General features: G+C 45.4%; 1 protein-coding gene across 1 annotated transcript in view; it reads left to right on the forward strand.

Annotated features, from left to right (window-relative positions):
• The window catches only part of tax1bp3 (Tax1 (human T-cell leukemia virus type I) binding protein 3), a 53,738-nt gene that overhangs the window by 14,998 nt on the left and 13,528 nt on the right, over positions 1-25,212 (forward strand). The window contains exon 4 of the mRNA XM_072244073.1: positions 16,513-16,590. Coding sequence (XP_072100174.1) covers positions 16,513-16,590 — 78 coding nt within the window. The remainder of the gene's footprint in view (positions 1-16,512; positions 16,591-25,212) is intronic.

Here is a 25,212-nt window from a genome sequence, read left to right on the forward strand (position 1 = left end):
CCACTACACCTGACTCAGTGGGAGAAGGGCCAAAGGTCTCTTCCTCAATCACGGGGAAGTTAGCGAAAGGCAGCATGTACCACATGTGCAGCACATCGTCCTTCGAATCCGTATCCTTCCTCATTCCCTTGATCGGTAGCTGCTGTTTAAGTTTCTCCAAACTGAAACATTTAGCCGGGGCTACCCCTTCAGCTTCCTGCAGTCGAGACGTCAGCTTCTTCGGGGTCTCATTCAACTCTCGCCACAGCCTCCGCAGTTCTGACTCAGGGTTCCTGGCCATCTCAATCTGGGACGCAGTTACCCCACCAGCTTCTTCCACACTGACCTGAAAAGCAGCAGTTAAAGGATGTTCAGCCTCCGGTTGTTTCTTCCTGAGGACATCTTCCAGGTCAGCTTTCAGTTTTTCCACTTCATTTAAACTCGCGATAATCACCTTCAGGTTCCTTTCAAGCGTCCGCCTCCCTTTTCCGAGATCTGTCCTCCATTTCTTTACCTCCTCGGGAGTGTAGTCAAACTCCCCTCCCTGGGCTGTCGGTTTTCTGTTGACCTCAGCCAGAACACTTCCTTGATCTTCCTCAACTTGCAAGTCTTCCAATCTGTTCTGAATCGACGTCTTGAGTTTCTGCTGATCCCTTCGAAGGTGGGTCATTGTTTCTTCTGGCTGGATTAATTCATCAGTACATGACCGCAGTGTGGTGCAAATCCCCTCTCTTCCCTGTGTCTCATTCAGATTGACGACCTGGATTTCCATTCCCCGGTCCACCACCGTCTGTTCCTACACCAGGAAGTTCGACTGGTATGTCGGGTCATTTTCCTCACATTGCACCAAACTCCTCCAGCCGAAAACTCCTCCACATTTGACACTTTGCTTCGATCGCCTGGGCTCAGCCACTCGCCTCGCCTCATAGTCCCCCCAGGCGAATCCAAGCTCTAGGTGGTCATCCACATACGTCAAAACTCCACACACCTTCACTTCCCCCATGGTCTTCCTCATGCCCCGCGGGAAGGATGCAGGGGCTCCGGATATGCCCTTGGGCATCTTTTCAGATCGGAAGAATCCTAGGGAACTAGTAAAGGCCATCTTCGGCTCAACAGCCGCACTCCTCGGGATCTGGCAACATCCACTCCTCAGATGCAGCGCATTAAACCACGTGGCATCATCCACACACACGCTGCCTTCATCTTCCACGCCGCTAGGGTCCAGTTGCCGCGACCTCTCTCTCACTGAGGTGTCTTCAGTGGTCAACTCCCCTCCCTCATGGTAGTTCGGAGCATCTACTAAGAGGGTCTCACCCTCAGCTATTTTCCCCAAGCCGTACCACCACTGGGTCTCGTTTAAATTCGGTACTGGCTCAAGGCTGCTACACACGTCCTCAGAAGAAACTTGACACGCTGGGTGCCCAGAAAATGCCTCCATGACCTCCAGGGTCATTAACCAATCATCGTCTTCTGGATAACTACTGCCACTAGTACCCAAAGTCTCCGGTGCCCTTGCGGTTGTCAAGGATAAATGCTTCAGACACCGGTTGTAAAACGAACTGTACAACAACGTGATCTGTGCCCCGGGGTCGAGGATAGCTTTAGCATTGCTTCCCTCTATCCATAACGACACCCTGGGGCGTTGTCCCTCTAAGTCTTCAGGAATAGGGTCTTCTCCTTTCGGAAGTTCATTGGTACATTGCTGGGAACGTGCTTCCCCAGAGACCCCAAGCCATTCCCCCACTGGGCCTCCACTAAGTTTCTCGATCCCTCTCTGATCAGCTGAACAACTGAAGGAGGGGCTGATCCCCTGAAATGATCCCCCTGGCACTGCAAGCAATTAAGCTGCCCTCCTAGCCAGAGAAGACACACTTTAAACTTCTCCCCCTCTTTCAAATAACTGACAGCTGTCACTACAGTGTAAGTGAACCTGACAGCTCTAACACTGTCACCAGCCCGCCTGCTCAAACTTTCAATCAATCCCTGTCGCTCTCCCTCAACCGAGCACTGCCACTCATCTAACAACTGCGAGATCCGCTCTGCCCACGTCTTGGACACCTCCGCCCCTCTTGGGGTGGACACTATCCCAAGTGCCAGGCAGAGCCTGCCAGAGCTAGAACATTTATTCGCAGACCCTACCTCCAAATCAGACCACTCTTTCCTCTCTCTCGCAACTGCATGGACAGCCCTGAGTGCCACCTGCAACTCGTCAATGCCGGCCTGAACTCGAACAAAGACCGCACCCACAATGCATACAGCAATCACCAGCAAATAACCCACAGAGACACCCATTACAGGTTTAAACAGGGCACCCATACAGCATACCAGCAGACTCAATCTCAGACAAAGCCCCCACAATGTAGCCCCCCCCGGCCACGCTCAGGGTCGCTCGGCTCGCTGTCGTCTAGGGAAACAGCCTCAGCCCCGGCAAACTGGGTAATTCGTTTGTGTGGATGCTGTGTGAGGTACCCCACCCTGCCCAAATAACAGACAATATACCAGATGCAATTAAATGATTTACAGTTTATAGATATTACTGGAACTATATAATTAAGAGAGAATAAAATATAAAAGGAAAATAAAAGGCGCCACACTTATCAAAGTTCAATCTCTTCGTGCACAAAAACCGTTGGAGCTCAAGGACCTTCTTCTTCACCCTGCAACCCCCTCGGACCACCTCGACCGGCCGCCTGGGACCAACAACGGTGGTCGACCAGACGCTCCACACGAGTCCGTCTCCGTCTCCTCACCGAATGTCCAGCTCGGAGTCCGACCCCGTTAGCGGACATCACAGCACCTCGTCCATCCTCTGTCTCGCTCTCCCACCTTCTGCCCCAAAACCCCGCGCACGCAGTATCTTCAAATACACCAAAACCATAACAACTATCCCAATTGGTTAATAGTACTCTCTTATCACACTCTAAAGCAAAAAAAACTGCTAGCACAAACTTTCTCAGCGTTTAACACAACAAAGCTGCATTCCCCAGATTAACATAACAAAGACGCCATTTTAATTAGCCTCCGCAGTAACATAAAAGTCGAAACCCCCTTACACTAATAAAAACCACATAATTATAACGTAGTTATAACAGTGCAAAACAGTACTGTAATTTGATAAGAACAGACCATGGCACAGTAAAAGTCTCAAAGTTTCTTGAAAGTCCCATCATCTCACACAGACAGTAAATCTCCAGCATTGCCAACTTGCCGATGCAGCGTCCTGAAATCATCCGACCACAGTCCGACTCCGAGCCTCCGACCAGCCCTCCGACACCAAGTACCAAGCACCATCTCTGCCGAGCGCTTCGTCCCCGGCCCGGGCAACAGGTGATAGGCAAAGCCGAAGATTTGGGGCCTTCGTCTCTGGAGATTCTCGATCGCACAGTAGCAGCGGCAGCGAAGCAGGCATTTCAGAAGTTACTCCAGATATTCCTCTGCGCTTCTCAGGGCTGTTTCCGTCAAATCTGGATTGTGCACGGCCTCCTAGTTACCCATAATCGATATTCAGAACGGCCGTGCACGCTGCGTCGCGCTGCCATCTTCTCCTCCCTCCAATCTGCATTGAATGGAGCTTTCCCCCCAGCAATGAGGGCTGTATGGTATTGAAGGCACTTGGGAAATCAAAAACCATGATCCTCACAATGCTGCCATGCTTATCAAATGTGTTCACCAGGTAGATGACAGCATCATCGACTCCAATGTGCTTCTGGTAGGAAAACTGCAGGGGATCTAGGGCTGATCTGACCAGTGGTCAGAGGTGAGCCAGGACCAGCCTCTAGAGTCAATAGACAATAGGTGCAGAAGTAGACCATTCGGCCCTCCGAGCCTGCACCGCCATTCTGAGATCATGGCTGATCATCTACTATCAATACCCAGTTCCTGCCTTGACCCCATAACCCTTGATTCCCTTATCCATAAGATACCTATCTAGCTCCTTCTTGAAAGCATCCAGAGAATTGGCCTCCACTGCCTTCTGAGGCAGTGCATTCCACACCTCCACAACTCTCTGGGAGAAGAGGTTCCTCCTCAACTTTGTCCTAAATGATCTACCCCTTATTCTTAAACCATGCCCTCTGGTACTGGACACTCCCAGCATCTGGAACATATTTCCTGCCTCATGATGTGTGAGATAAGTGGACATAATTTTAACACAAGGGTTATAATTTTAAGGTGATTGGAAAGTTTAGGGGAGATGTCAGAGGTACGTGTTTTATATGGAGAGTGGTAGTGCCTGGAATGCACCGTGGGGGATCATGATAGAGACTGATACATCAAGGAGATTTAAGAGACTCTTGGCTCGTGGATTAAAGAAAAATTAAGGGCTATGGACTGCTAGGAGAGAACTGATAGATTGATTGTGTAGTAAGTGAAAGGTCGGTACAACATTTGGCTTGTACTGTTCTGCTTTTTAAATGGGTTGGGCAAGTCTTTTCTCTGAATTTGGTGCCAAAGTTGATGCTGGCTAATCCAAGTGCTTTCAGTAGCACTTTCTTGTGCAAGTTCATCATCAAATTTCGAGTAAAACACATGGCTGTGGATCTGAAGCCAAATCGCTGAACAAACTAAAGCAGGTGGGATGAGTAAGAGAGCACAGATAAAAGCCCTTCAGTCCACTACGTCTGTGCTGAACTTTCTTTCCTCATTCACATTCCTCATTCTTTCCTCATTCATATTTGCCTGCCTTAGGACTGTATCTTTCAATGCTTTGCTTATTTAAGCATCTATATAAATATTTTTTAAATTCCTTTTCTTCCTTCATTTCAGTGAATACAAGACCAACCTATATGATCTCTCCACGTAACTAAAGTCCTCAAATCTAGGCAACATTCCAGTGAATCTCTGCGTTCTCCTGTGCAATCACATATTTCCTATAGTGTGCTGACCAGACCTGCACACAGTACTCCCAAGTACGGTCTAACAAGTGTTTTGTAAAGTTGCACATATAGGCATCCGTTAGTTTCGTGAGACTATGGACCGTTAGTCTCATGAGACCATTGGAAGGTTTCCAGGGCGCAGGCCTGGGCAAGGTTGCATGGAAGACCGGCATTTGCCCATGCTGCAAGTCTCCCCTCTCTGTGCCACTGATGTTGTCCAAGGGAAGGGCACTAGGGCCGATACAGCTTATACCGATACACCAGTGTCGTCGCAGAGCAAGGTGTGGTTAAGTGCCTTGCTCAAGGACACAACACGCTGCCTCAGCTGAGGCTCGAACTAGCGACCTTCAGATCACTAGACCAATGCCTTAACCACTTGGCCACGCGCCAGCACAAGTTGCACGTAACCACCTGCCTATATTCTAAACCCCAGCCCATGAAGGCCAGCAGACCACATGCCTTTACAATCTTATTGACGTGTTGCCATGTTAACAGAGCTAGGGACTAGAAATTTTTTGCCATTGAGCAAGATGTTGGTGAGACTGCACTCGTACTACTGTGCACAGGTTTGTTCACCCTGTTATAGAAATAGCATTAATAAACTGGAAAGAGAGCAGTGATGATTTAAGAGGATTCTGTCAGGGCTTGAGTGTCTGAATTATAGAGAGAGGTTCGGCAGACTAGGATTTTATTCCCTTTAATAAAGGAAATTGAGAGTTGATGTACAAAATCATGAGGGGGGTGGATAGGGTGAATGTACACTGTGGTCAGAGTTCAATTACAGTCTGTAAGGAGTTTGTATGTCCTCCCTATAAATGTGGGTTTCGTCCAGGTGCACTGGTTTCCTCCCACTTTCCAAAGTCGTACCAATTTAATCTTGGTAATGTTAGAGATCTAGAAGATTACAAAAGGTTCAGAGTGCTAGGAAATGTTAGAGATCTAGAAGATTATAAGGTAATAGGAGGGAGTTTAAGAAGGAAATTAGGAGAGCCAGAAGGGGCCATGAGAAAGCCTTAGTGGGCAGGATTAAGGAAAACGCCAAGGCATTCTACTGTGACGAGTAAGAGGATAAGACATGAAAGAATAGGACCTATCAAGTGTGACAGTGGGAAAGTGTGTACGGAACCAGAGGAAATAGCAGACGTACTTAATTAGATTATGAGAACACTCAGTCCTCGTTTATTGTCATTTAGAAATGCATGCAAGCATTAAGAAATGATACAATGTTCCTCCAGAGTGATAGCACAGAAAAACAGGACAAATCAAAGACTAACACTGACAGAACCACATAATTATAACATACAGTTACAGCAGTGCAAAACAATACCATGATTTGATAAAGAACAGACCATGGGCACAGTAAAAAACAAGTCTCAAAGTCCCGAGTTGATCAACTCCCAAGTTCCCGATAGCAGGCGGCAAAACTCCCTGCCATAAACCTCCAGGCACCGACAACTGCCGATGCATTGGAAGTACCCGACCACAGCCAACACTGAGCCCGTCTGTCCGAAAACTTCGAGCCTCCGACCAGCCCCTCCAATACAGCCTCCCGAGCGCCATTCTCTACCAAGCACCTTCAACCTCACCCGGCCGCTGAAGCAAGCAAAGCCGAGGATTCAGGGCCTTCTCCTCTGGAGATTCCAGACCACACAGTAACAGCAGCAGTGAAGCGGGCATTTCAGAAGTTTCTCCAGATATTCCTCTGTACTCTTACGTCTGTCTCTATCAAATCAGAATTGTGCACGGTCCCCTACTTGACAAATAACAGACATCACCACCGAAAACACAAGATAATCTGCAGATGCTGGGGTCAAAGCAACACTCACAACACGCTGGAGGAACTCAGCAGGTCGGGCAGCATCCGTGGAAAAGATCAGTCGAGGTTTCGGGCCGGAACCCTTCATCAGGACTCATCAGTCGATGTTTCGGGCCGAACCCTTCGCCGGCCCTGACGAAGGGTTCTGGCCCGAAACGTCGACTGATCTTTTCCGCGGTTGCCCAACCTGCTGAGTTCCTCCAGCGTGTTGTGAGACATCACCACCGAAGTGGCCACGTGCGCTGCATCGTGCTGCCATCTTCTCCTCCTCCTAAATGAATACTTCAGTATTCACTGTGGAAAAGGATTTTGGTGATTGTAGTGATGACTTGCAGCAGACTGAAAAGCTTGAGCATGTAGGTATTAAGAAAGAGGATGTGCTGGAACTTTTGGAAAGCATCAAGTTGGATAAGTCGCTGGGACCGGAGAAGACTGTGGCTGTCCCCCTCAGCAACAAATATCTTGTTCTGGATGCTGTTGAGGGGGATGACCTGACACCCATAGTGACCGGGTCTCTGGCACTGAGCCTGGCGCTGTTGTGCAGGAGAGAAGGAGGGTGAAGAGAAATGCGGTGTCGTGGGGGATTCCATAGTCAGGGGAACAGACAGGAGATTCTGTGAGCCTGACAGAGATACCTGCATGGTGTGTTGCCTCCCAGGTTCCAGAGTACGGGATGTCTCGGATCGGGTCCTGAATATTCTAAGGGGGAGGGTGAGCAGCCAGTTGTCTTGGTACATGTTGGTACCAATGACATAGATAGGACAAAGGAGGAGGTCCTGAAGAGAGATTTCCAGGAGTTAGGAAGGAAGCTGAGAAGCAGGACCTCCAGGGTAGTAATCTCGGGATTGCTACCTGTGCCACGTGCTAGCGAGGGCAAGAGTAGTCAGATCAGGCAGATGAATGCCTGGCTGAGAGACTGGTGTAGGGGGCAGGGCTTCAGATTCTTGGATAATTGGGATCTCTTCTGGGGAAGTATGACCTGTTCAAAAAGGACAGGTTACACCTGAACCCGAAGGGGACCAACATCCTGGTGGGAAAGTTTAATAGAGCTGTTAGGGAGGGTTTAAACTAATTTGGCAGGGGGATGGGAACCGGAATGATAGAGCGGAGGAAGGGGAAAACAGACATAAGTCTAAGATAGTGAGCAGTAAAGATGTCAGGAAAGACAGGCAGGTGATGGGGCAAATGTGTAGCCATTGGGATGAGTTGCAGTGAAATCAAAGCAAAAAGTATCAAATACTGGTCTTAAGGTGTTGTACTTAAATGCACGCAGCATAAGAAATAAGGTGGATGATCTTGTTGTACAGCTACAGATCAGCAGGTATGATATTGTGGCCATCACTGAGACCTGGCTAAAGGATGCATGTCTCTGGGAGCTGAACATCCAAGGATACATGGTGTATCGGAAGGATAGGAAGGTAGGCAGAGGGGGAGGCGTGGCTTTATTGGTAAGAAATGATATTAAATCATTAGAAAGAGGTGATATGGGATCGGAAGGTGCAGAATCTTTATGGGTTGAGCTAAGGAATAGCAGGGGTAAAAGGACCCTGATGGCAGTTATTTATAGGCCTCCAAACAGCTGCAGGGATGTGGACTACAAATTACAACTGGAAATAGAAAAGGTTTGTCAGAAGGGCAGTGTTATGATAATTGTGGGGGATTTTAACATGCGAGTAGATTGGAAAAATCAGGTTGGCACTGGATCTCAAGAGAGAGAATTTGTAGAATGTCTGCGAGATGGCTTTTTAGAACAGCTTGTTGTTGAGCCCATTAGGGGATCGGCTATACTGGATTGGGTATTGTGTAATGAACTGGAGGTGATTGGAGAGATTGAGGTGAAGGAACCCTTAGGAGGCAGTGATCGTAATATGATTGAGTTCACTGTGAAATTAGAAAAAGAGAAGCCGAAATCTGATGTGTCGGTGTTTCAGTGGAGTGAAGGAAACTACAGTGGTATAAGAGAGGAACTGGCCAAAATTGACTGGAAGGGGACACTGGCGGGAAAGACGGCAGAGCAGCAGTGCCTGGAGTTTATGCGAGAAGTGAGGAAGGTGCAAGACAGGTATATTCCAAAAAGAAAGAAATTTTCGACTGGAAAAAGGATGCAACCGTGGTTGACGAGAAGTCAAAGCCAAAGTTAAAGCTAAGGAGAGGGCATACAAGGAAGCAAAAATTAGTGGGAAGACAGAGGATTAGGAAGTCTTTAAAACCTTAAAAAAGGAAACCAAGAAGGTCATTAAGAGAGAAAAGATTAACTATGAAAGGAAGCTAGCAAATAATATCAAAGAGGATACTAAAAGCTTTTTCAAGTATATAAAGAGTAAAAGACAGGTGAGAGTAGATATAGGACCGACAGAAAATGATACTGGAGAAATTGTAATAGGAGATGACAGAGGAACTGAACAAGTATTTTGCATCAGTCTTCACTGAGGAAGACAGCAGGATACCGGACACTCAAGGGTGGCAGGGAAGAGACGTGTGCGCAGTCACAATTACGACAGAGAAAGTACTCAGGAAGCTGAATAGGCTAAAGGTCGATAAATCTCCTGGACCAGATGGAATGCACCCTCGTGTTCTGAAGGAAGTAGCTGTGGAGATTGCGGAGGCATTAGCGATGATCTTTCAAAAGTCGATAGATTCTGGCATGGTTCCGGAAGACAGGAAGATTGCAAATGTCACTCCGCTATTTAAGAAGGGGGCAAGGAAGCAAAAAGGAAATTATAGACCTGTTAGCTTGACGTCGGTGGTTGGGCAGTTGTTGGAGTCGATTGTCAAGGATGAGGTTACAGAGTACCTGGAGGCATATGACAAGATAGGCAGAACTCAGCATGGATTCCTTAAAGGAAAATCCTGCCTGACAAACCTATTACAATTTTTTGAGGAAATTACCAGTAGGCTGGACAAGGGAGATGTAGTGGATGTTGTATATTTGGATTTTCAGAAGGCCTTTGACAAGGTGCCACACATGAGGCTGCTTAACAATATAAGAGCCCATGGGATTACAGGAAAGTTACATACGTGGATAGAGCGTTGGCTGATTGGCAGGAAACAGAGAGTGGGAATAAAGGGATCCTATTCTGGTTGGCTGCCAGTTACCAGTGGTGTTCCACAGGGATCAGTGTTAGGGCCGCTTCTTTTTACATTGTACATCAACGATTTGGATTATGGAATAGATGGCTTTGTGGCTAAGTTTGCTGACGATACGAAGATAGGTGGAGGGGCCGGTAGTGCTGAGGAAACGGAGAGTCTGCAGAGAGACTTGGATAGATTGGAAGAATGGGCAGAGAAGTGGCAAATGAAGTACAAAGTTGGAAAGTGTATGGTTATGCACTTTGGCAGAAAAAATAAACGGGCAGACTATTATTTAAATGGGGAAAGAATTCAAAGTTCCGAGATGCAACGGGACTTGGGAGTCCTCGTACAGGATTCCCTTAAAGTCAACTTCCAGGTTGAGTCAGTAGTGAAGAAGGCAAATGCAATGTTGGCATTCATTTCTAGAGGAATAGAGTATAGAAACATAGAAACATAGAAAATAGGTGCAGGAGTAGGCCATTCGGCCCTTCGAGCCTGCACCGCCATTTATTATGATCATGGCTGATCATCCAACTCAGAACCCTGCACCAGCCTTCCCTCCATACCCCCTGATCCCCGTAGCCACAAGGGCCATATCTAACTCCCTCTTAAATATAGCCAATGAACTGGCCTCAACTGTTTCCTGTGGCAGAGAATTCCACAGATTCACCACTTTCTGTGTGAAGAAGTTTTTCCTAATCTCAGTCCTAAAAGGCTTCCCCTTTATCCTCAAACTGTGACCCCTCGTTCTGGACTTCCCCAACATCGGGAACAATCTTCCTGCATCTAGCCTGTCCAATCCCTTTAGGATTTTATACGTTTCAATCAGATCCCCCCTCAATCTTCTAAATTCCAACGAGTACAAGCCTAGTTCATCCAGTCTTTCTTCATATGAAAGTCCTGCCATCCCAGGAATCAATCTGGTGAACCTTCTTTGTACTCCCTCTATGGCAAGGATGTCTTTCCTCAGATTAGGGGACCAAAACTGCACACAATACTCCAGGTGTGGTCTCACCAAGGCCTTGTACAACTGCAGTAATACCTCCCTGCTCCTGTACTCGAATCCTCTTGCTAGCATACCATTCGCCTTTTTCACCGCCTGCTGTACCTGCATGCCCACTTTCAATGACTGGTGTTAAATGACACCCAGGTCTCGTTGCACCTCCCCTTTTCTTAATCGGCCACCGTTCAGATAATAATCTGTTTTCCTATTTTTCCCACCAAAGTGGATAACTTCACATTTATCCACATTAAATTGCATCTGCCATGAACTTGCCCACTCACCCAACCTATCCAAGTCACCCTGCATCCTCTTAGCATCCTCCTCACAGCTAACACTGCCGCCCAGCTTCGTGTCATTCGCAAACTTGGAGATGCTGCATTTAATTCCCTCATCCAAGTCATTTATATTGTAAACAACTGGGGTCCCAGCACTGAGCCTTGCGGTACCCCACTAGTCACTGCCTGCCATTCTGAAAAGGTCCTGTTTATTCCCACTCTTTGCTTCCTGTCTGCTAACCAATTCTCTGGCCACATCAATACCTTACCCCCAATACCGTGTGCTTTAAGTTTGCACACTAATCTCCTGTGTGGGACCTTGTCAAAAGCCTTTTGAAAATCCAAATATACCACATCCACTGGTTCTCCCCTATCCACTCTACTAGTTACATCCTCAAAAAAATTCTATGAGATTCGTCAGACATGATTTTCCTTTCACAAATCCATGCTGACTTTGTCCGATGATTTCACCGCTTTCCAAATGTGCTGTTATCACATCTTTGATAACTGACTCCAGCAGTTTCCCCACCACCGACGTTAGGCTAACCGGTCTATAATTCCCAGGTTTCTCTCTCTCTCCTTTTTTAAAAAGTGGGGTTACATTAGCCACCCTCCAATCCTCAGGAACTAGTCTAGAATCTAACGAGTTTTGAAAAATTATCACTAATGCATCCACTATTTCTTGGGCTACTTCCTTAAGCACTCTGGGATGCAGACCATCTGGCCCTGGGGATTTATCTGCCTTTAAACTCTTCAATTTACCTAACACCACTTCCCTACTAACATGTATTTCGCTCAGTTCCTCCATCTCACTGGACCCTCTGTCCCCTACTATATCTGGAAGATTATTTATGTCCTCCTTAGTGAAGACAGAACCAAAGTAATTATTCAGTTGGTCTGCCATGTCCTTGCTCCCCATAATCAATTCACCTGTTTCTGTCTGTAGGGGACCTACATTTGTCTTTACCAGTCTTTTCCTTTTTACATATCTATAAAAGCTTTTGCAGTCAGTTTTTATGTTCCCTGCCAGTTTTCTCTCATAATCTTTTTTCCCCTTCCTAATTGAGCCCTCAGCCCTCCTCTGCTGAACTCTGAATTTCTCCCAGTCCTCAGGTGAGCCACTTTTTCTGGCTAATTTGTATGCTTCTTCTTTGGAATTGATACTAGCCCTAATTTCTCTTGTCAGCCATGGGTGCACTACCTTCCTTGATTTATTCTTTTGCCCAACTGGGATGAACAATTGTTGTAGTTCATCCATGCAATCTTTAAATGCTTGCCATTGCATATCCACCGTCAATCCTTTAAGTGTCATTTGCCAGTCTATCTTAGCTAATTCACATCTCATACCTTCAAAGTTACCCTTCTTTAAGTTCAGAACCTTTGTTTCTGAATTAACTATGTCACTCTCCATCTTAATGAAGAATTCCACCATATTATGGTCACTCTTACCCAAGGGGCCTCTCACGACAAGATTGCTAATTAACCCTTCCTTATTGCTCAAAACCCAGTCCAGAATAACCTGCTCTCTAGTTGGTTCCTCGACATGTTGGTTCAAAAAACCATCCCGCATACATTCCAAGAAATCCTCTTCTTCAGCACCTTTACCAATTTGGTTCACCTAATCTACATGTAGATTGAAGTCACCCATTATAACTGCTGTTCCTTTATTGCACACATTTCTAACTTCTTGTTTAATACCATCTCCGACCTCACCACTACTGTTAGGTGGCCTGTACACAACTCCCACCAATGTTTTCTGCCCCTTAGTGTTATGCAGCTCTACCCATATCGATTCCACATCTTCCAGGAGCAGGGATGTGATGTTGAGGCTCTATAAGGCGCTGGTGAGACCTCACTTGGAGTACTGTGGGCAGTTTTGGTCTCCGTATTTAAGAAAGGATGTGCTGACGTTGGAGAGGGTACAGAGAAAATTCACTAGAACGATTCCGGGAATGAAAGGGTTAACATATGAAGACCGTTTGTCCGCTCTTGGACTGTATTCCTTGGAGTTTAGAAGAATGAGGGGAGACCTCATAGAAACATTTCGAATGTTAAAAGGCATGGACAGAGTGGATGTGGCATAGTTGTTTCCCATGATGGGGGAGTCTAGTACGAGAGGGCATGACTTCAGGATTGAAGGGCGCCCTTTCAGAACAGAAATGCGAAAAAAATTTTTTAGTCAGAGGGTGGTGAATCTATGGAATTTGTTGCCACGGGCAGCAGTGGAGGCCAAGTCATTTATAAAAATCACGAAGGGTGTATTTAAGGCAGAGATTGATAGGTATCTGAGTAGCCAGGGCATCAAAGGTTATGGTGAGAAGGCAGGGCAGTGGGACTAAATAGGATAAAATGAATCAGCTCATGATAAAATGGCGGAGCAGACTCAATGGGCCGAATGGCCTACTTCTGCTCCTTTGTCTTATGGTCTTATGGACTGAGGGAGGGGAGGCGAGGGAGGAGATTGCTGAGCCTCTGGCGATCATCTTTGCATCATCAAGGGGACGGGAGAGGTTCCGGAGGATTGGAGGGTTGCGGATGTTGTTCCTTTATTCAAGAAAGGGAGTAGAGATAGCCCAGGAAATTATAGACCAGTGAGTCTTACCTCAGTGATTGATAAGCTGATGGAGAAGATCCTGAGAGGCAGGATTTATGAACATTTGGAGAGGCATAATATGATTAGGAATAGTCAGCATGGCTTTGTCAAAGGCAGGTCGTGCCTTACAAGCCTGATTGAATTTTTTGAGGATGTGACTAAACACATTGATGAAGGAAGAGTAGTAGATGGATTTCAGCAAGGCATTATATAAGATACCTCATGCAAGGCTTATTGAGAAAGTAAGGAGGCATGGGATCCAAGGGCACATTGCTTTGTGGATCCAGAACTGGCTTGCCCACAGAAGGCAAAGAGTGATTGTAGACGGGTCATATTCTGCATGGAGGTTGGTGACCAGTGGTGTGCCTCAAAAATCTGTTCTGGGACCCTTACTCTTCGTGATTTTTATAAATGACCTGGATGAAGAAGTGGAGGGATGGGTTAGTAAGTTTGCTGATGACACAAAGGTTGGAGGTGTTGTGGATAGTGTGGAGGGCTGTCAGAGGTTATAGTGGACATTGATAGGATGCAAAACTGGGCTGAGAAGTGGCAGATGGAATTCAACCCAGATAAGTGTGAAATGGTTCATTTTGGTAGGTTAAATATGATTGCAGAATATAGTATTAATGGTAAGACTCTTGGCAATGTGGAGGATCAGAGGGATCTTGGGATCTGAGTCCATAGGACGCTCAAAGCAGCTGCGCAGGTTGACTCTGTGGTTAAGGAAGTGTACGGTGTATTGGCTTCATTAATCATGGAATTGAATTTAGGAGCCGAGAGGTAATGTTGCAGCCATATAGGACCCTGGTCAGACCCCACTTGGAGTACTGTGCTCAGTTCTGGTCACCTCACTACAGGAGGGATGTGGAAGCCATAGAAAGGGTGCAAAGGAGATTTACAAGGATGTGGCCTGGATTGGGGAGTATGCCTTATGAGAATAGGTTGAGTGAACTCGGCCTTTACTCCTTGGAGCGACGGAGGATGAGAGGTGACCTGATAGAGGTGTATTAAGATGATGAGAGGCATTGATCATGTGGATAGTCAGAGGCTTTTTCCCAGGGCTGAAATAGTTGCCACAAGAGGACACAGGTTTAAGGTGCTGGGGAGTCGGTACAGAGGAGATGTCAGGGGTAAGTTTTTTTATTCAGAGAGTGGTGAGTGCGTGGAATGGGCTGCCAATGTTGGTGGAGGCGGATACGATAGGGTCTTTTAAGAAACTTTTGGATAGATACATGGAGCTTAGAAAAATAGAGGGCTATAGGTAAACAACAGGAATTCTGCAGATGCTGCAAATTCAAGCAACGCACATCAAAGTTGCTGGTGAACACAGCAGGCCAGGCAGCATCTCTAGGAAGAGGTACAGTCGACGTTTCAGGCCGAGACCCTTCGTCAGGACTAACTGAAGGAAGAGTTAGTAAGAGATTTGAAAGTTGGAGGGGGAGGGGGAGATCCAAAATGATAGGAGAAGACAGAAGGGGGAGGAATGGAGCCAAGAGTTGGACAGGTGATTGGCAAAGGGGATACGAGAGGATCATGGGACAGGAGGTCCGGGAAGAAAGACGGGGGGGGGTCCCAGAGGATGGGCAAGGGGTATATTCAGAGGGACAGAGGGAGAAAAAGGAGAGTGAGAGAAAGAATGTGTGTATAAAAATAAATAACAGATGGGGTACGAGGGGGAGGTGGGGCATTAGCGGAAGTTAGAGAGGTTGATGTTCATGCCACTAGGTGGGGTGATGACTTCTACCACTAGCCCTGTCATTGACAGACGTTGCTGAAAATTTATAAGGCTTTGGAGAGTGTGTGGAAGGGATTAACTACCGCAGTTGTAAGTATGAGGAGCTTACACTTAGAGGTACTTCTTGGGACAGAAATTTCCTAAGAGATCTGATGGATGTGCTTTAAAATCCTGAAGCCCATGGACAGAGTAGAATGAACGAAAAATTCCCATTAACAAAGGGATCAAGATCTAAGCAGTCCAGAAAGAATATTTTTGATAAAACCAAGGTTATTGGCTATTGTTATCTTTACAGTGTCTTCTACCAAGACACTGGTCCAGTTGTAATAAACATAGGAGATTCTGCAGATGCAGGAAATCCAGAGCAACAGGTACAAAATGTTGGAGGAACTCAGCAGATCAGGCAGCATCTATGAAAATGAATAAACAGTCAAAGTTTTGGGGCGAGAACCTTCTTCAGGACTGGAAGGAAGGGGAAGACACTAGAATAAAAAGGTGTGGGGAGGAAAAGGAGGACTAGCTGGAAAGTGATGCAGTAGGTAAAGCCAGATAGGGAGGAAAGTTAAAGGGCTAGAGAAGAAGGATTCTGATGGAAGAGGACAGTGGAGTATAGGAGAAGGAGAAGAAGGAGGGGCACAAGGAGGCAGAGATAGGTAAGTGAGGATAAGAGGCCAGAATAGGGAATAGAAAAAGAGGGAAGGGAGAGGAAACAATATTATTACCAGAAGGGAAAATCGATATTCGTGCCATCAGGTTGGAGACTACCTAGATGGATTATGAGGTGTTGTTCCACCCTGATAGTGACCTCATCATGGCACAAGAGGAGGCCATGGACTGAAACGTCGGAATAAGGATTAGAATTAAAATGGTTGGCCACTGGGGAATTCTGCTTTTGGTGGAAGGAGTAGAGGTACTCCATATTATATTTAGTATCACTGCTATTTCTGTTCCCAATCATTAATTCTTCACTCCACTCGAGGATTAATGTTTTACTTTATCTACATACCTTTTGTGTCCATAAGATATGTTGAATTTTGTGTTTATATCATTTGCTTGCTTAATTTTGTGCTCTGTCTTCCTTCTGGGTCACCATAATTGGTTATTGGGTCTGAATTAACTTGCAGCCTACATTTCATTGCCATAACCAATTGTTCTGCTTTCACAGGGTATATATGTTACTAGAATCTCAGAAGGTGGACCAGCTGAAGTTGCAGGACTACAGATCGGGGACAAGATAATGCAGGTGGGGGTTCTGATGGTCTTGTAAAAACAATATAATCACAATCATTTGAAGCATTAAGTTTTTGGAGAAGCAGGAGCAGCAACATGAGGGTTAGACCATGGAATGGCAGAGGAGGTGGCAGAAATAAGATGAAGGTGGAAGTCAAGGGCAAGGTTATCAACGAGACTAAAGTAAGAGGGCAACCAGGGGAAGAACAGGGCCTATCAAAGATACACAAACACCAGAAAATCTGCAGATGCTGGATATCCAAAGCAACTTACACAAAATGCTGGAGGAACTTGGTAAGCCAGGCAGCAGCTATGGAAAAGAGTAAGCAGTCGACATTTCAGGCTGAGACCCTTCTTCAGAACTGGAAAGAAAGAGAAGTCAGTGTAAGAAGGTGGGGGGAGGGGAGGAAGAAGTACAAGGTGATAGGTGAAACTGGGGGAAGAGGGTGAAGTAAAGAGCTGGAAAGTTGATTGGTGAAGGGGTAAACGGCTGGAGAAGGGGGAATCTGATAGGAGAGGACTGAAGACCATGGAAGAAAGGAAAGGGGGAGGAACATCAGGAGGAGGTGAAAATAGAGAGGGAAATGGAAAGGTAAGTGCTATGACTGGAAGCTGGAGAAATCAATGTCATGCCATGAGGTTGGAGGCTACCCAGACAGAATATAAGGTGTTGTTCCTCCAACTTGAGTGTGGCCATGGACTAGATTAGGGTAGCACTTTAGCTTAGCGTACTGCTTTACAGTACCAGCAATTCCTGTCGCTGTCTGTAAGGAATTTGTATGTTCTCTGCATGACCACATGGGTTTCCTCTAGGTGCTCTGGTTTCTCCCATAGTCCAAAGATGTTCAGTGAAACCTTTCAAATGTTGAAAGACCTAGACAGAGTAGATGTGGAAAGGATGTTCCCATGGAGGGAGAGCCTAGGACAAGAGGGCACAGCCTCAGGATAGAGGGACGCCCTTTCAAAATAGAGATGCGGAGTAATTTCTTTAGCCAACGGGTGGTGAATTTGTTGCCACATGTAGCGGTGGAGGCCAGGTCATTGGGTGTATCTAAGGCAGAGATTGATAGGTTCTTGACTGGACACGGCATTAAAGGTTACCGGGAGAAGGCCGGGAACTGGGGTTGAGGAGGAGAAAGAAAAAAGAATCAGCCATGATTGAATGGTGGAGCAGACTCGGTAGGCCGAATGGCCTAATTCTTTTCCTGTGTCTTATGGTCTTATGTTCCAGTTGGTAGGTTAATTGTATTCATTGGCCTGTGATTAAACTTGGGTTAAATCAGGGTCTGCTGGGTGGCATGGCTGGAAGGGCCTACTGCACACTGCATCTCAATCAATAAATAAGTAATATCTGTGCATGGAACTGGAAGATGTGGGTGAAGTCTTTCATAAATACAGGGAAGTGCATTGTTGGAGAATTAGGAGAGGGGGATGCTGGAATTAAAGAACAAATCACTTGGAAACAGGAGTCAGAGGTCTAGGCAGGCCAGATGTGGTGATTCCCATAGCAGTCCAGGGTACAAGGCAGGGGATTTCTGAGGCCCTGACTCCTAAATCGAAGTAGGGCAAATTACGAAGGCAATATGCAGGAAATAGAGTTAATTGTAACACTTTTTTTCTGGCACAACAGACATGTGGAGGGTGCTTAAAGATCAATTGCACAGAGTACAGGAAAGTTATGTTCCTGTTGGTAGGAAGGACAAGGTTGGAAAGGTGAGAGAACCTTAGATATCCAGTAAAGTGATGAATTTTGCCAAGAAGGAAAAGAATATGAAGCTTCGGTTAGGATCAAACAGAGCACATGAGGATTATAAAGAAGCCAGAAAAGAACTAAAGGGAATTAGGAAAGCCAGGAGGGGCCATAAAAAGTGTTTGGCAAGTAAGATTAAGTTGAATCCCAAGGCATTCTATACATGCATCAAGAGCAAAACGATATCTAGGAGAGTGTAGGACCATTCAAGAATAAAGAGGGGAGCATTAGCTTGGATGTGGAGAATGTAGGTAAGTACTTCAGTTTTATCAAGGAAAAGGACATGGAGGACCAGGAGATTAGTGCTGAGCGCGTGTTAGGTTGCTTAGCGGTTGAGGAGGAGGAAGTATTGAGCCTCCTAATGAGTATTGAGGTGGATAAGTCCCTAGGGCCTGAGAACTATAGACCGATGAATTTCATGTCAGTTGTAGGGAAATTGCTGGAGCAGATTCTTGGGTATAGGACATATGAGCATTTGGAAACTCATGGACTAAGTAGGGAGAGCCAGCATGGCTTTGAGCATGGCAGGTTGTGCCTTACCAATTTGATTGAGTTTTTTGACAAGGTGACGAGAGAGATTGATAAAGGTAGAACAGTGGATGTTGTCCACATGGATTTTAGTAAGGCGCTTGACAAAGTCTGTCATAGGAGGCTAATCCAGAAGATTAGGATGCATGGTGTCCACAGCAAAGTGATTGTTTGGATTCAGAACTGGCTTGCATATAGAATACAGAGAGTAGTGGTCCAAGGAACATTCAAGCTGGAGGTCTGTAACTCGTGGTGTTCTATCGGGATGTAGACTGGGCGTCTGCTTTTTGTGATGTATATAAATGACCTGGATGAAAATGTAGATGGGTAGGTTAGTAGATTTTCGGATGAAACCAAGATAAAGTGGATTGAGGATAGTGTAGAAGACTGGCAAAGAATATAGCGCAATATAGATCAGTTGCAGATATGGACAGAGAAGCGGCAGATGGAATTTAATCCACGTAAATGTGAGGTGTTGCACCTCAGTAAGGCAAATGGAAGGAGACAGTACACTGTTAAGGGCAAAGTCCTTAGGTGTTGCTGAGCAAAGAGATCTTGGGGTCCAAGTTTATAGATCCATGGAAGTGGCTACACAGATCAATAGGGTGGTTAAGAAGGCTTATGGAATGCTTGCTTTTATTTGTCAAGGAATTTAGTTCAAAAGTCAAGAGGTTATACTGCAGCTTTATAAAACTCTGGTTAGGTCACATCTGCAGTATCGCATATAGTTCTAGTTGACCTACTATAGGAAGAATGTTGAGGCTTTGGAGAGGGTGCAGAAGAGGTTTGCCAGGATGCTGCCTGGTCTAGAGAGCACGTGCTATTGTGAGAGGCCAGTCAATCTTTGGGTTGTTTTCTTTGGAGCAGTGGAGACTGAGGGGATCTGATGGAGCTTTATAAGATTATGAGAGGCATAGATAGAGTAGACAGGGAGTAATTTTTTCCTAGGATAAAATTGTTTAATACCAGAGGGCATGCATTGAATGTGGGGGAGTGGGGGGTGGGTTGGTTCAAAGGGGATGTGAGGGGTAAGTTTTTAGTTAAGTGGTGGTTGCCTGGAATGTGCTGCCTGGTATGTTGGTAGAGGCAAATACATTGAAAGCTTTCAGGAGATGTTTAGATAGGCACATGATGGTGATGAGAGGGCGTACAGGAGCGAGATATGCCAACTAGTGGAGTGGTGTCACAGCAACAAACTGGCACCCAACATCAGTAAGACGAAATAGCTGATTGTGGACTTCAGGAAGGGTAAGATGAAGGAACACGTACCAATCCTCATCAGGGATCAGAAGTGGAGAGAGTGAGCAGTTTCAAGTTCCTGGGTGTCAAGATCTCTGAGGATCTAACCTGGTCCCAACATATCGATACAGTTATAATGAAGGCAAGACAGCGACTATATTTCATTAAGAGTTTGAAAAAATTTGGTATGTCAACAAATACACTCAAAAACTTCAATAGATGTGCAGTAGAGAGCATTCTAACAGGCTGCATCACTGTCTGGTGTTGGGGGGGAGCGGTGGGCTACTGCACAGGAGTGGAAGAAGCAGCAGAGGGTTGTAAATTTAGTTGGGTCTATCTTGGGTACCCATGACATCTTTAGGGAGCGGTGTCTCAGAAAGGCAGCGTTAGTTACCTCCAGCGTCAAGGACCTCCAGCACCCAGGGCATGCCCTTTTCTCACTGTTCCATCAGGTAGGTGGTACAGAAGCCTGAAGGAACACACTCAGTGATTCAGGAACAGCTTCTTCCCCTCTGCCATCCGATTCCTAGATGGAGATTGAACCCTTGAACACTACCTCACTTGTTGAATGTATATTTCTGTTTTTTGCACGATTTTTAATCTATTCACTGTACGTATACTGTTACTTATTCATTATTTTTTTCTTCTATATTATATATTGCATTGAACTGCTGCTGCTAAGTTAGACCATAAGATTTAGGAGCAGGAGTAGGCCATTCGGCCCATCGCGTCTACTCCATCATTCAATCATGGGCTGATCTACTTCATCCAGTCATCCCCACTTCCCTGCTTTCACCTCATACCCTTTGATTCCCTGGCTAATCAAGAACCTATCTAGCTCTGCCTTAAATACACCCAATGACTTGGCCTCCACAGCTACTCGTGGCAACAAATTCCACAGATTTACCACTAAAGTAATTTCTCTGCATCTCAGTTCTAAAAGGGCTTCCTTCAATCCTGAAGTCATACCCTCTTGCCCTAGAATCCCCTACCATGGGAAATAACTTTGCCATATCTAATCTGTTCAGGCCTTTTAACATTTGGAATGTTTCTATGAGATCCCCCCTCATTCTCCTGAACTCCAGGGAATACAGCTGAAGAGCTGCCAGATGTTCCTCATACGGTAACCCTCTCATTCCTGGAATCATTCTTGTGAATCTTCTCTCAACCCTCTCTGATGTCAGTATATCCTTTTAAATTAAGGAGCCCAAAACTGCACACAATACTCCAAGTGTGGTCTCACGAGTGGCCTTATAGAGCCTCAACATCACATCCCTGCTCTTATATTCTATACCTCTAGAAATGAATACCAACATTCAGTTAACAAATTTCATGATGCATGCTGGTGATAATAAACTTGATTCTGAATATGAGGAAGATGGAGGGTTATGGACATTGTGTAGGTAGGAGGTATTAGGTTTTAGAGTGTTTTGATTTACTGCTTAGCTTGTTTGGCACAGCATTGTGGGCTGAAGGGCCTGTTCTGTGCTGTTATGTTCTAAAAGTGCTTCCTTCAGTCAAGAAGGAAATTGTGTAGGGTGAAAAAGTTGAGACACAGGACTGGCCAACGGCTGGAGAAGCAATCAAAATTGGTGAAAATTAATGGAAGGACAGTGCAGTTGATGCCATCTGCATGGTCCCACAACAAGTCTGGTCCAAAAGCTCAAGGGATTTGAGTTACTTTGCCAAATTGGATCCAAATTGGCTTGGGAATGGAAGGCAGAGTTGGTGATGGTGGATGGTTGTTTTGTGATTGGAATCTTGTTCCCAGTGGTGGATCACAGGAATTTGTATTAAGGACCAGAGGAACTGCAGATGATGGCATCTAGAACAATGAACAGTCTACAAGAGGATCTCAGCAGGTCGAGCAGCAAGAGGAAAGGAACTGTGCATGTTTTGGGTCAAAACCTGCAATATGATATAGAGGAAAGATAGCTGATAATAAGAGGAGAGGGGGAGGAGTGTGAGTAGTGCAAGATGATTAGTGGTCTGAAGAGAGGTGAAGGATGATGGATAGTTAGTGCAAGGTAGGGGAGGAGACAAGCTGGTGGATGATGGATGGAGGTAGACAATGAGAAAACAAATGGGAAGCAGATGGAGTGAAGTGGGGAAGGTGAAGGCTAAAGATAACTGCATAAGGAATATAAGCAGGAACACAAAGGCTACTGCTGCGGGATTAGACATAGGAGCAGAATTAGGCCATTCAGCCCATCAGGTCTGCTCTGCCATTCCATCATAACTGATCCTGGATCCCATTCAATCCCATTTACCTGCCTTCTCGCCAAATCCTTTGATGCCCTGACCAATCAGGAAACTTTCAACTTCCACTTTAAATACACTCATGGACTTGGCCTCCACCACAGTCTGTGTCAGAGCATTCCACAGATTCATTACTGTCTGGCAAAAAAAATTACTCATTACTCTGTTCTAAAAGGTTGCCCACTAGTTCCGGATACCTCCGCCATTGGAAACATCCTCTCCACATCCACTGTATCTAGTCTTTACAACATTCAGTAGGTTTCAATGAAATCCCCTGCATTCTTCTAAATTCCAGTGAGTACAGGCCCAAAGCTGCCAAATGCATACAGCATAACGGTAAAGATATGAACCAGGGTATTACACATGTTATAGGCATCACTGAATCATGGTTGAAAGAAGATTATAGTTGGGGGTTTAATGTGTAAGGATGCACATTGTATCAAAAGGACATGCAGAAAGGCAGAGGGGTAAACTTGTTGGTAAAGTTGCTTGGTTGGTAAAAAAAAATGAAATCAAATCATTGGAAAGAGATGGTATAGAGTCGGAATCATTGTGGATAGAGCTAAGGGTAAAAACTCTCTGATGGGAGTTGTTTACAGACACCGAAGCAGTAATTAGGATGTGGCTATAAATTACAACAGGTAAAAAATGCATGCCAAAAAGGCAATGTTACAATAGTCATGAGGGACAATATGCAGGTAGATTGGGAACATCAGGTTGGTGCTGGATTCCAGGAGGGGAAATCCCTAGAGTGTCTGCAGGATGGCTTTTTAGAGCAGCTAGTGGTTGAGGCCACTAGGGAATCAACTACTCTGGATTGGATGTTGTGCAATGAACAAGAATTGATTGCAGAGCTCAAGGTAAAAGAACCCTTTGGGAAAAGTGATCATAACCCCATGGGGAAAGGTAAAGAAATTTGTCTTGAAATTTGAGAAAGAGAAGCTAAAGTCGAGTGGAGTGAAGTCAAAGGAATTACAGAGGCATGAGAGAGCAGTTGGCTAGAATTGATTGGAAAAGAACACTGGCAGGGATGATGGCAATCCGGAAGACACGGGATATAGAAATCTCAAAGAAGAACAAGTACTCTGAAGGACAGATGATACAACCATGGCTAGCAAGAGAAGTCAAAGCCAACATAAAGGCCAAAGAGAGGGCATATACTAGAGCAAAATTACTGGGAAGTTACAGGATTGGGAAGCTTTAAAAAAGCAATGGAAGTCAACTAAAAAAAAGTCATTAAGAAGGTAAAGATGGAATACAAAAGTAAGCCAGCCAATAATATTAAAGAGGATACTAAAGGTTTCTTCAGATACATTGTAAAAGAGAGGTGAGAGTGGATATTGGACCGCTGGAAAACTGCTGGAGAGGTAGTAATGGTGGACAATGAAATGGCGGATGAACTGAAAAGTATTTTGCCACAGTCTTTACTGTGGAAGACAAGCAGTATGATGGAAGTTCCAGGTGTCAGGGGCCATGAAGTGTGTGAAATTACCGTTAGTAGAGAGAAGGTTTTTGGGTAACTGAAAGGTCTGAAGGCAGGGGTAAGTTGCCTACATACATTCAGATGGTGTACAACCCATGGTTCTGAAAGAGGTGCCTGAAGAGATCGTGGAGGTATTAGAAATGATCTTTCAAGAAACACTGGATTCTGGAATGGTTCTGGAAGACTGAGAAATTGCAAATGTCACTCCACTCTTCAAGAATGGAAAGAAGCAGAAGAAAGAAAGCTATAGGCTAGTCAGTGGTTGGGAAGATGTTAAAGTTGATTATTAAGGGTTAAGTCTCAAGTTACTTGGAGGCACTTGATAAAGTAGGCCATGGCTGGCATAGTTTCCTCAAAGGAAAATCTTGCCTGACAAATCTCTGGAATTATTTGAAGAAATAACAAGCAAGATTGACAAATGAGAATCAGTTGATGTAACGTACTTGGATTTTCAGGCGGCCTTTGACAGTACCACACATGAAGCTGCTTAACAAGCTACAAGCCCGTGGTACTACAGGAAAGGTTCTAGCATGGATAAAGCAGTGGCTGATAGGCAGGAGACAAAGCGTGGGATAAAGGGAGCCTTTTTTGGTTTGTTGCCGGTGACTATTGGTGTTACACAGGAGTCTGTGTTGGGACCAATTCTTTTTATGTTATGTCAGTGATTTTGATGACGGAATTGATGGCTTTGTTGTAAAGTTTGCAGATGATATGAAGATAGGTGGAGGGGCAGGTAGTTTTGTGGAAGTAGAGTGACTACAGAGGGACTTTGACAGATTAGGAGAATGGGCCAAGAAATGACAGATGGAATATAGTGTTGGGAAGAGTATGGCCCATGCACTTTGGTAGAACAAATGAAAGGGTTGACTATTTCTAAATGGAGAAAAAATGCAAAAAACTGAGGTGTAAAGGGTCTTGGGAGTCCTCGTGCAGAATTCCCTAAAGGTTAGTTTGCAGGTTGAGTCTGGTGAGGAAGGCAAATGCAATGTTAGCATTTATATCAAGAGGACTAGAATATAACGCAAGGTGTAACGTTGGGACTTTATCAAGCACTTGGAGTGTTTTGAGCAGTTTTGATCTCCTTATCTTGGTAAGGAGGTGCAGAGACTGAAGAGGGTTCAAAGGAGGTTCCCAAAAATGATTTTAGGATTGAAGAGAGTTTGATAGCTCTGGGCCTGTATTCACTAGAATTCAGAAGAATGAGGGGTGACCTAATTGAAACCGATCAAATGGTGAAAGGACTTCATAGAGTGGATGTGGAGAGGATGTCTTCTATGGTGGGAGAGTCTAAGACTAGAGGACACAGTCTCAGAATAGGGGGTGTCCTTTGAGAATGGAGATGAGGAGGAATTTCTATAGCCAGAGACTGATGAATC

This window comes from Mobula birostris, chromosome 26, assembly GCF_030028105.1.
Source record: "Mobula birostris isolate sMobBir1 chromosome 26, sMobBir1.hap1, whole genome shotgun sequence".
Classification (NCBI taxonomy): domain Eukaryota; kingdom Metazoa; phylum Chordata; class Chondrichthyes; order Myliobatiformes; family Myliobatidae; genus Mobula; species Mobula birostris.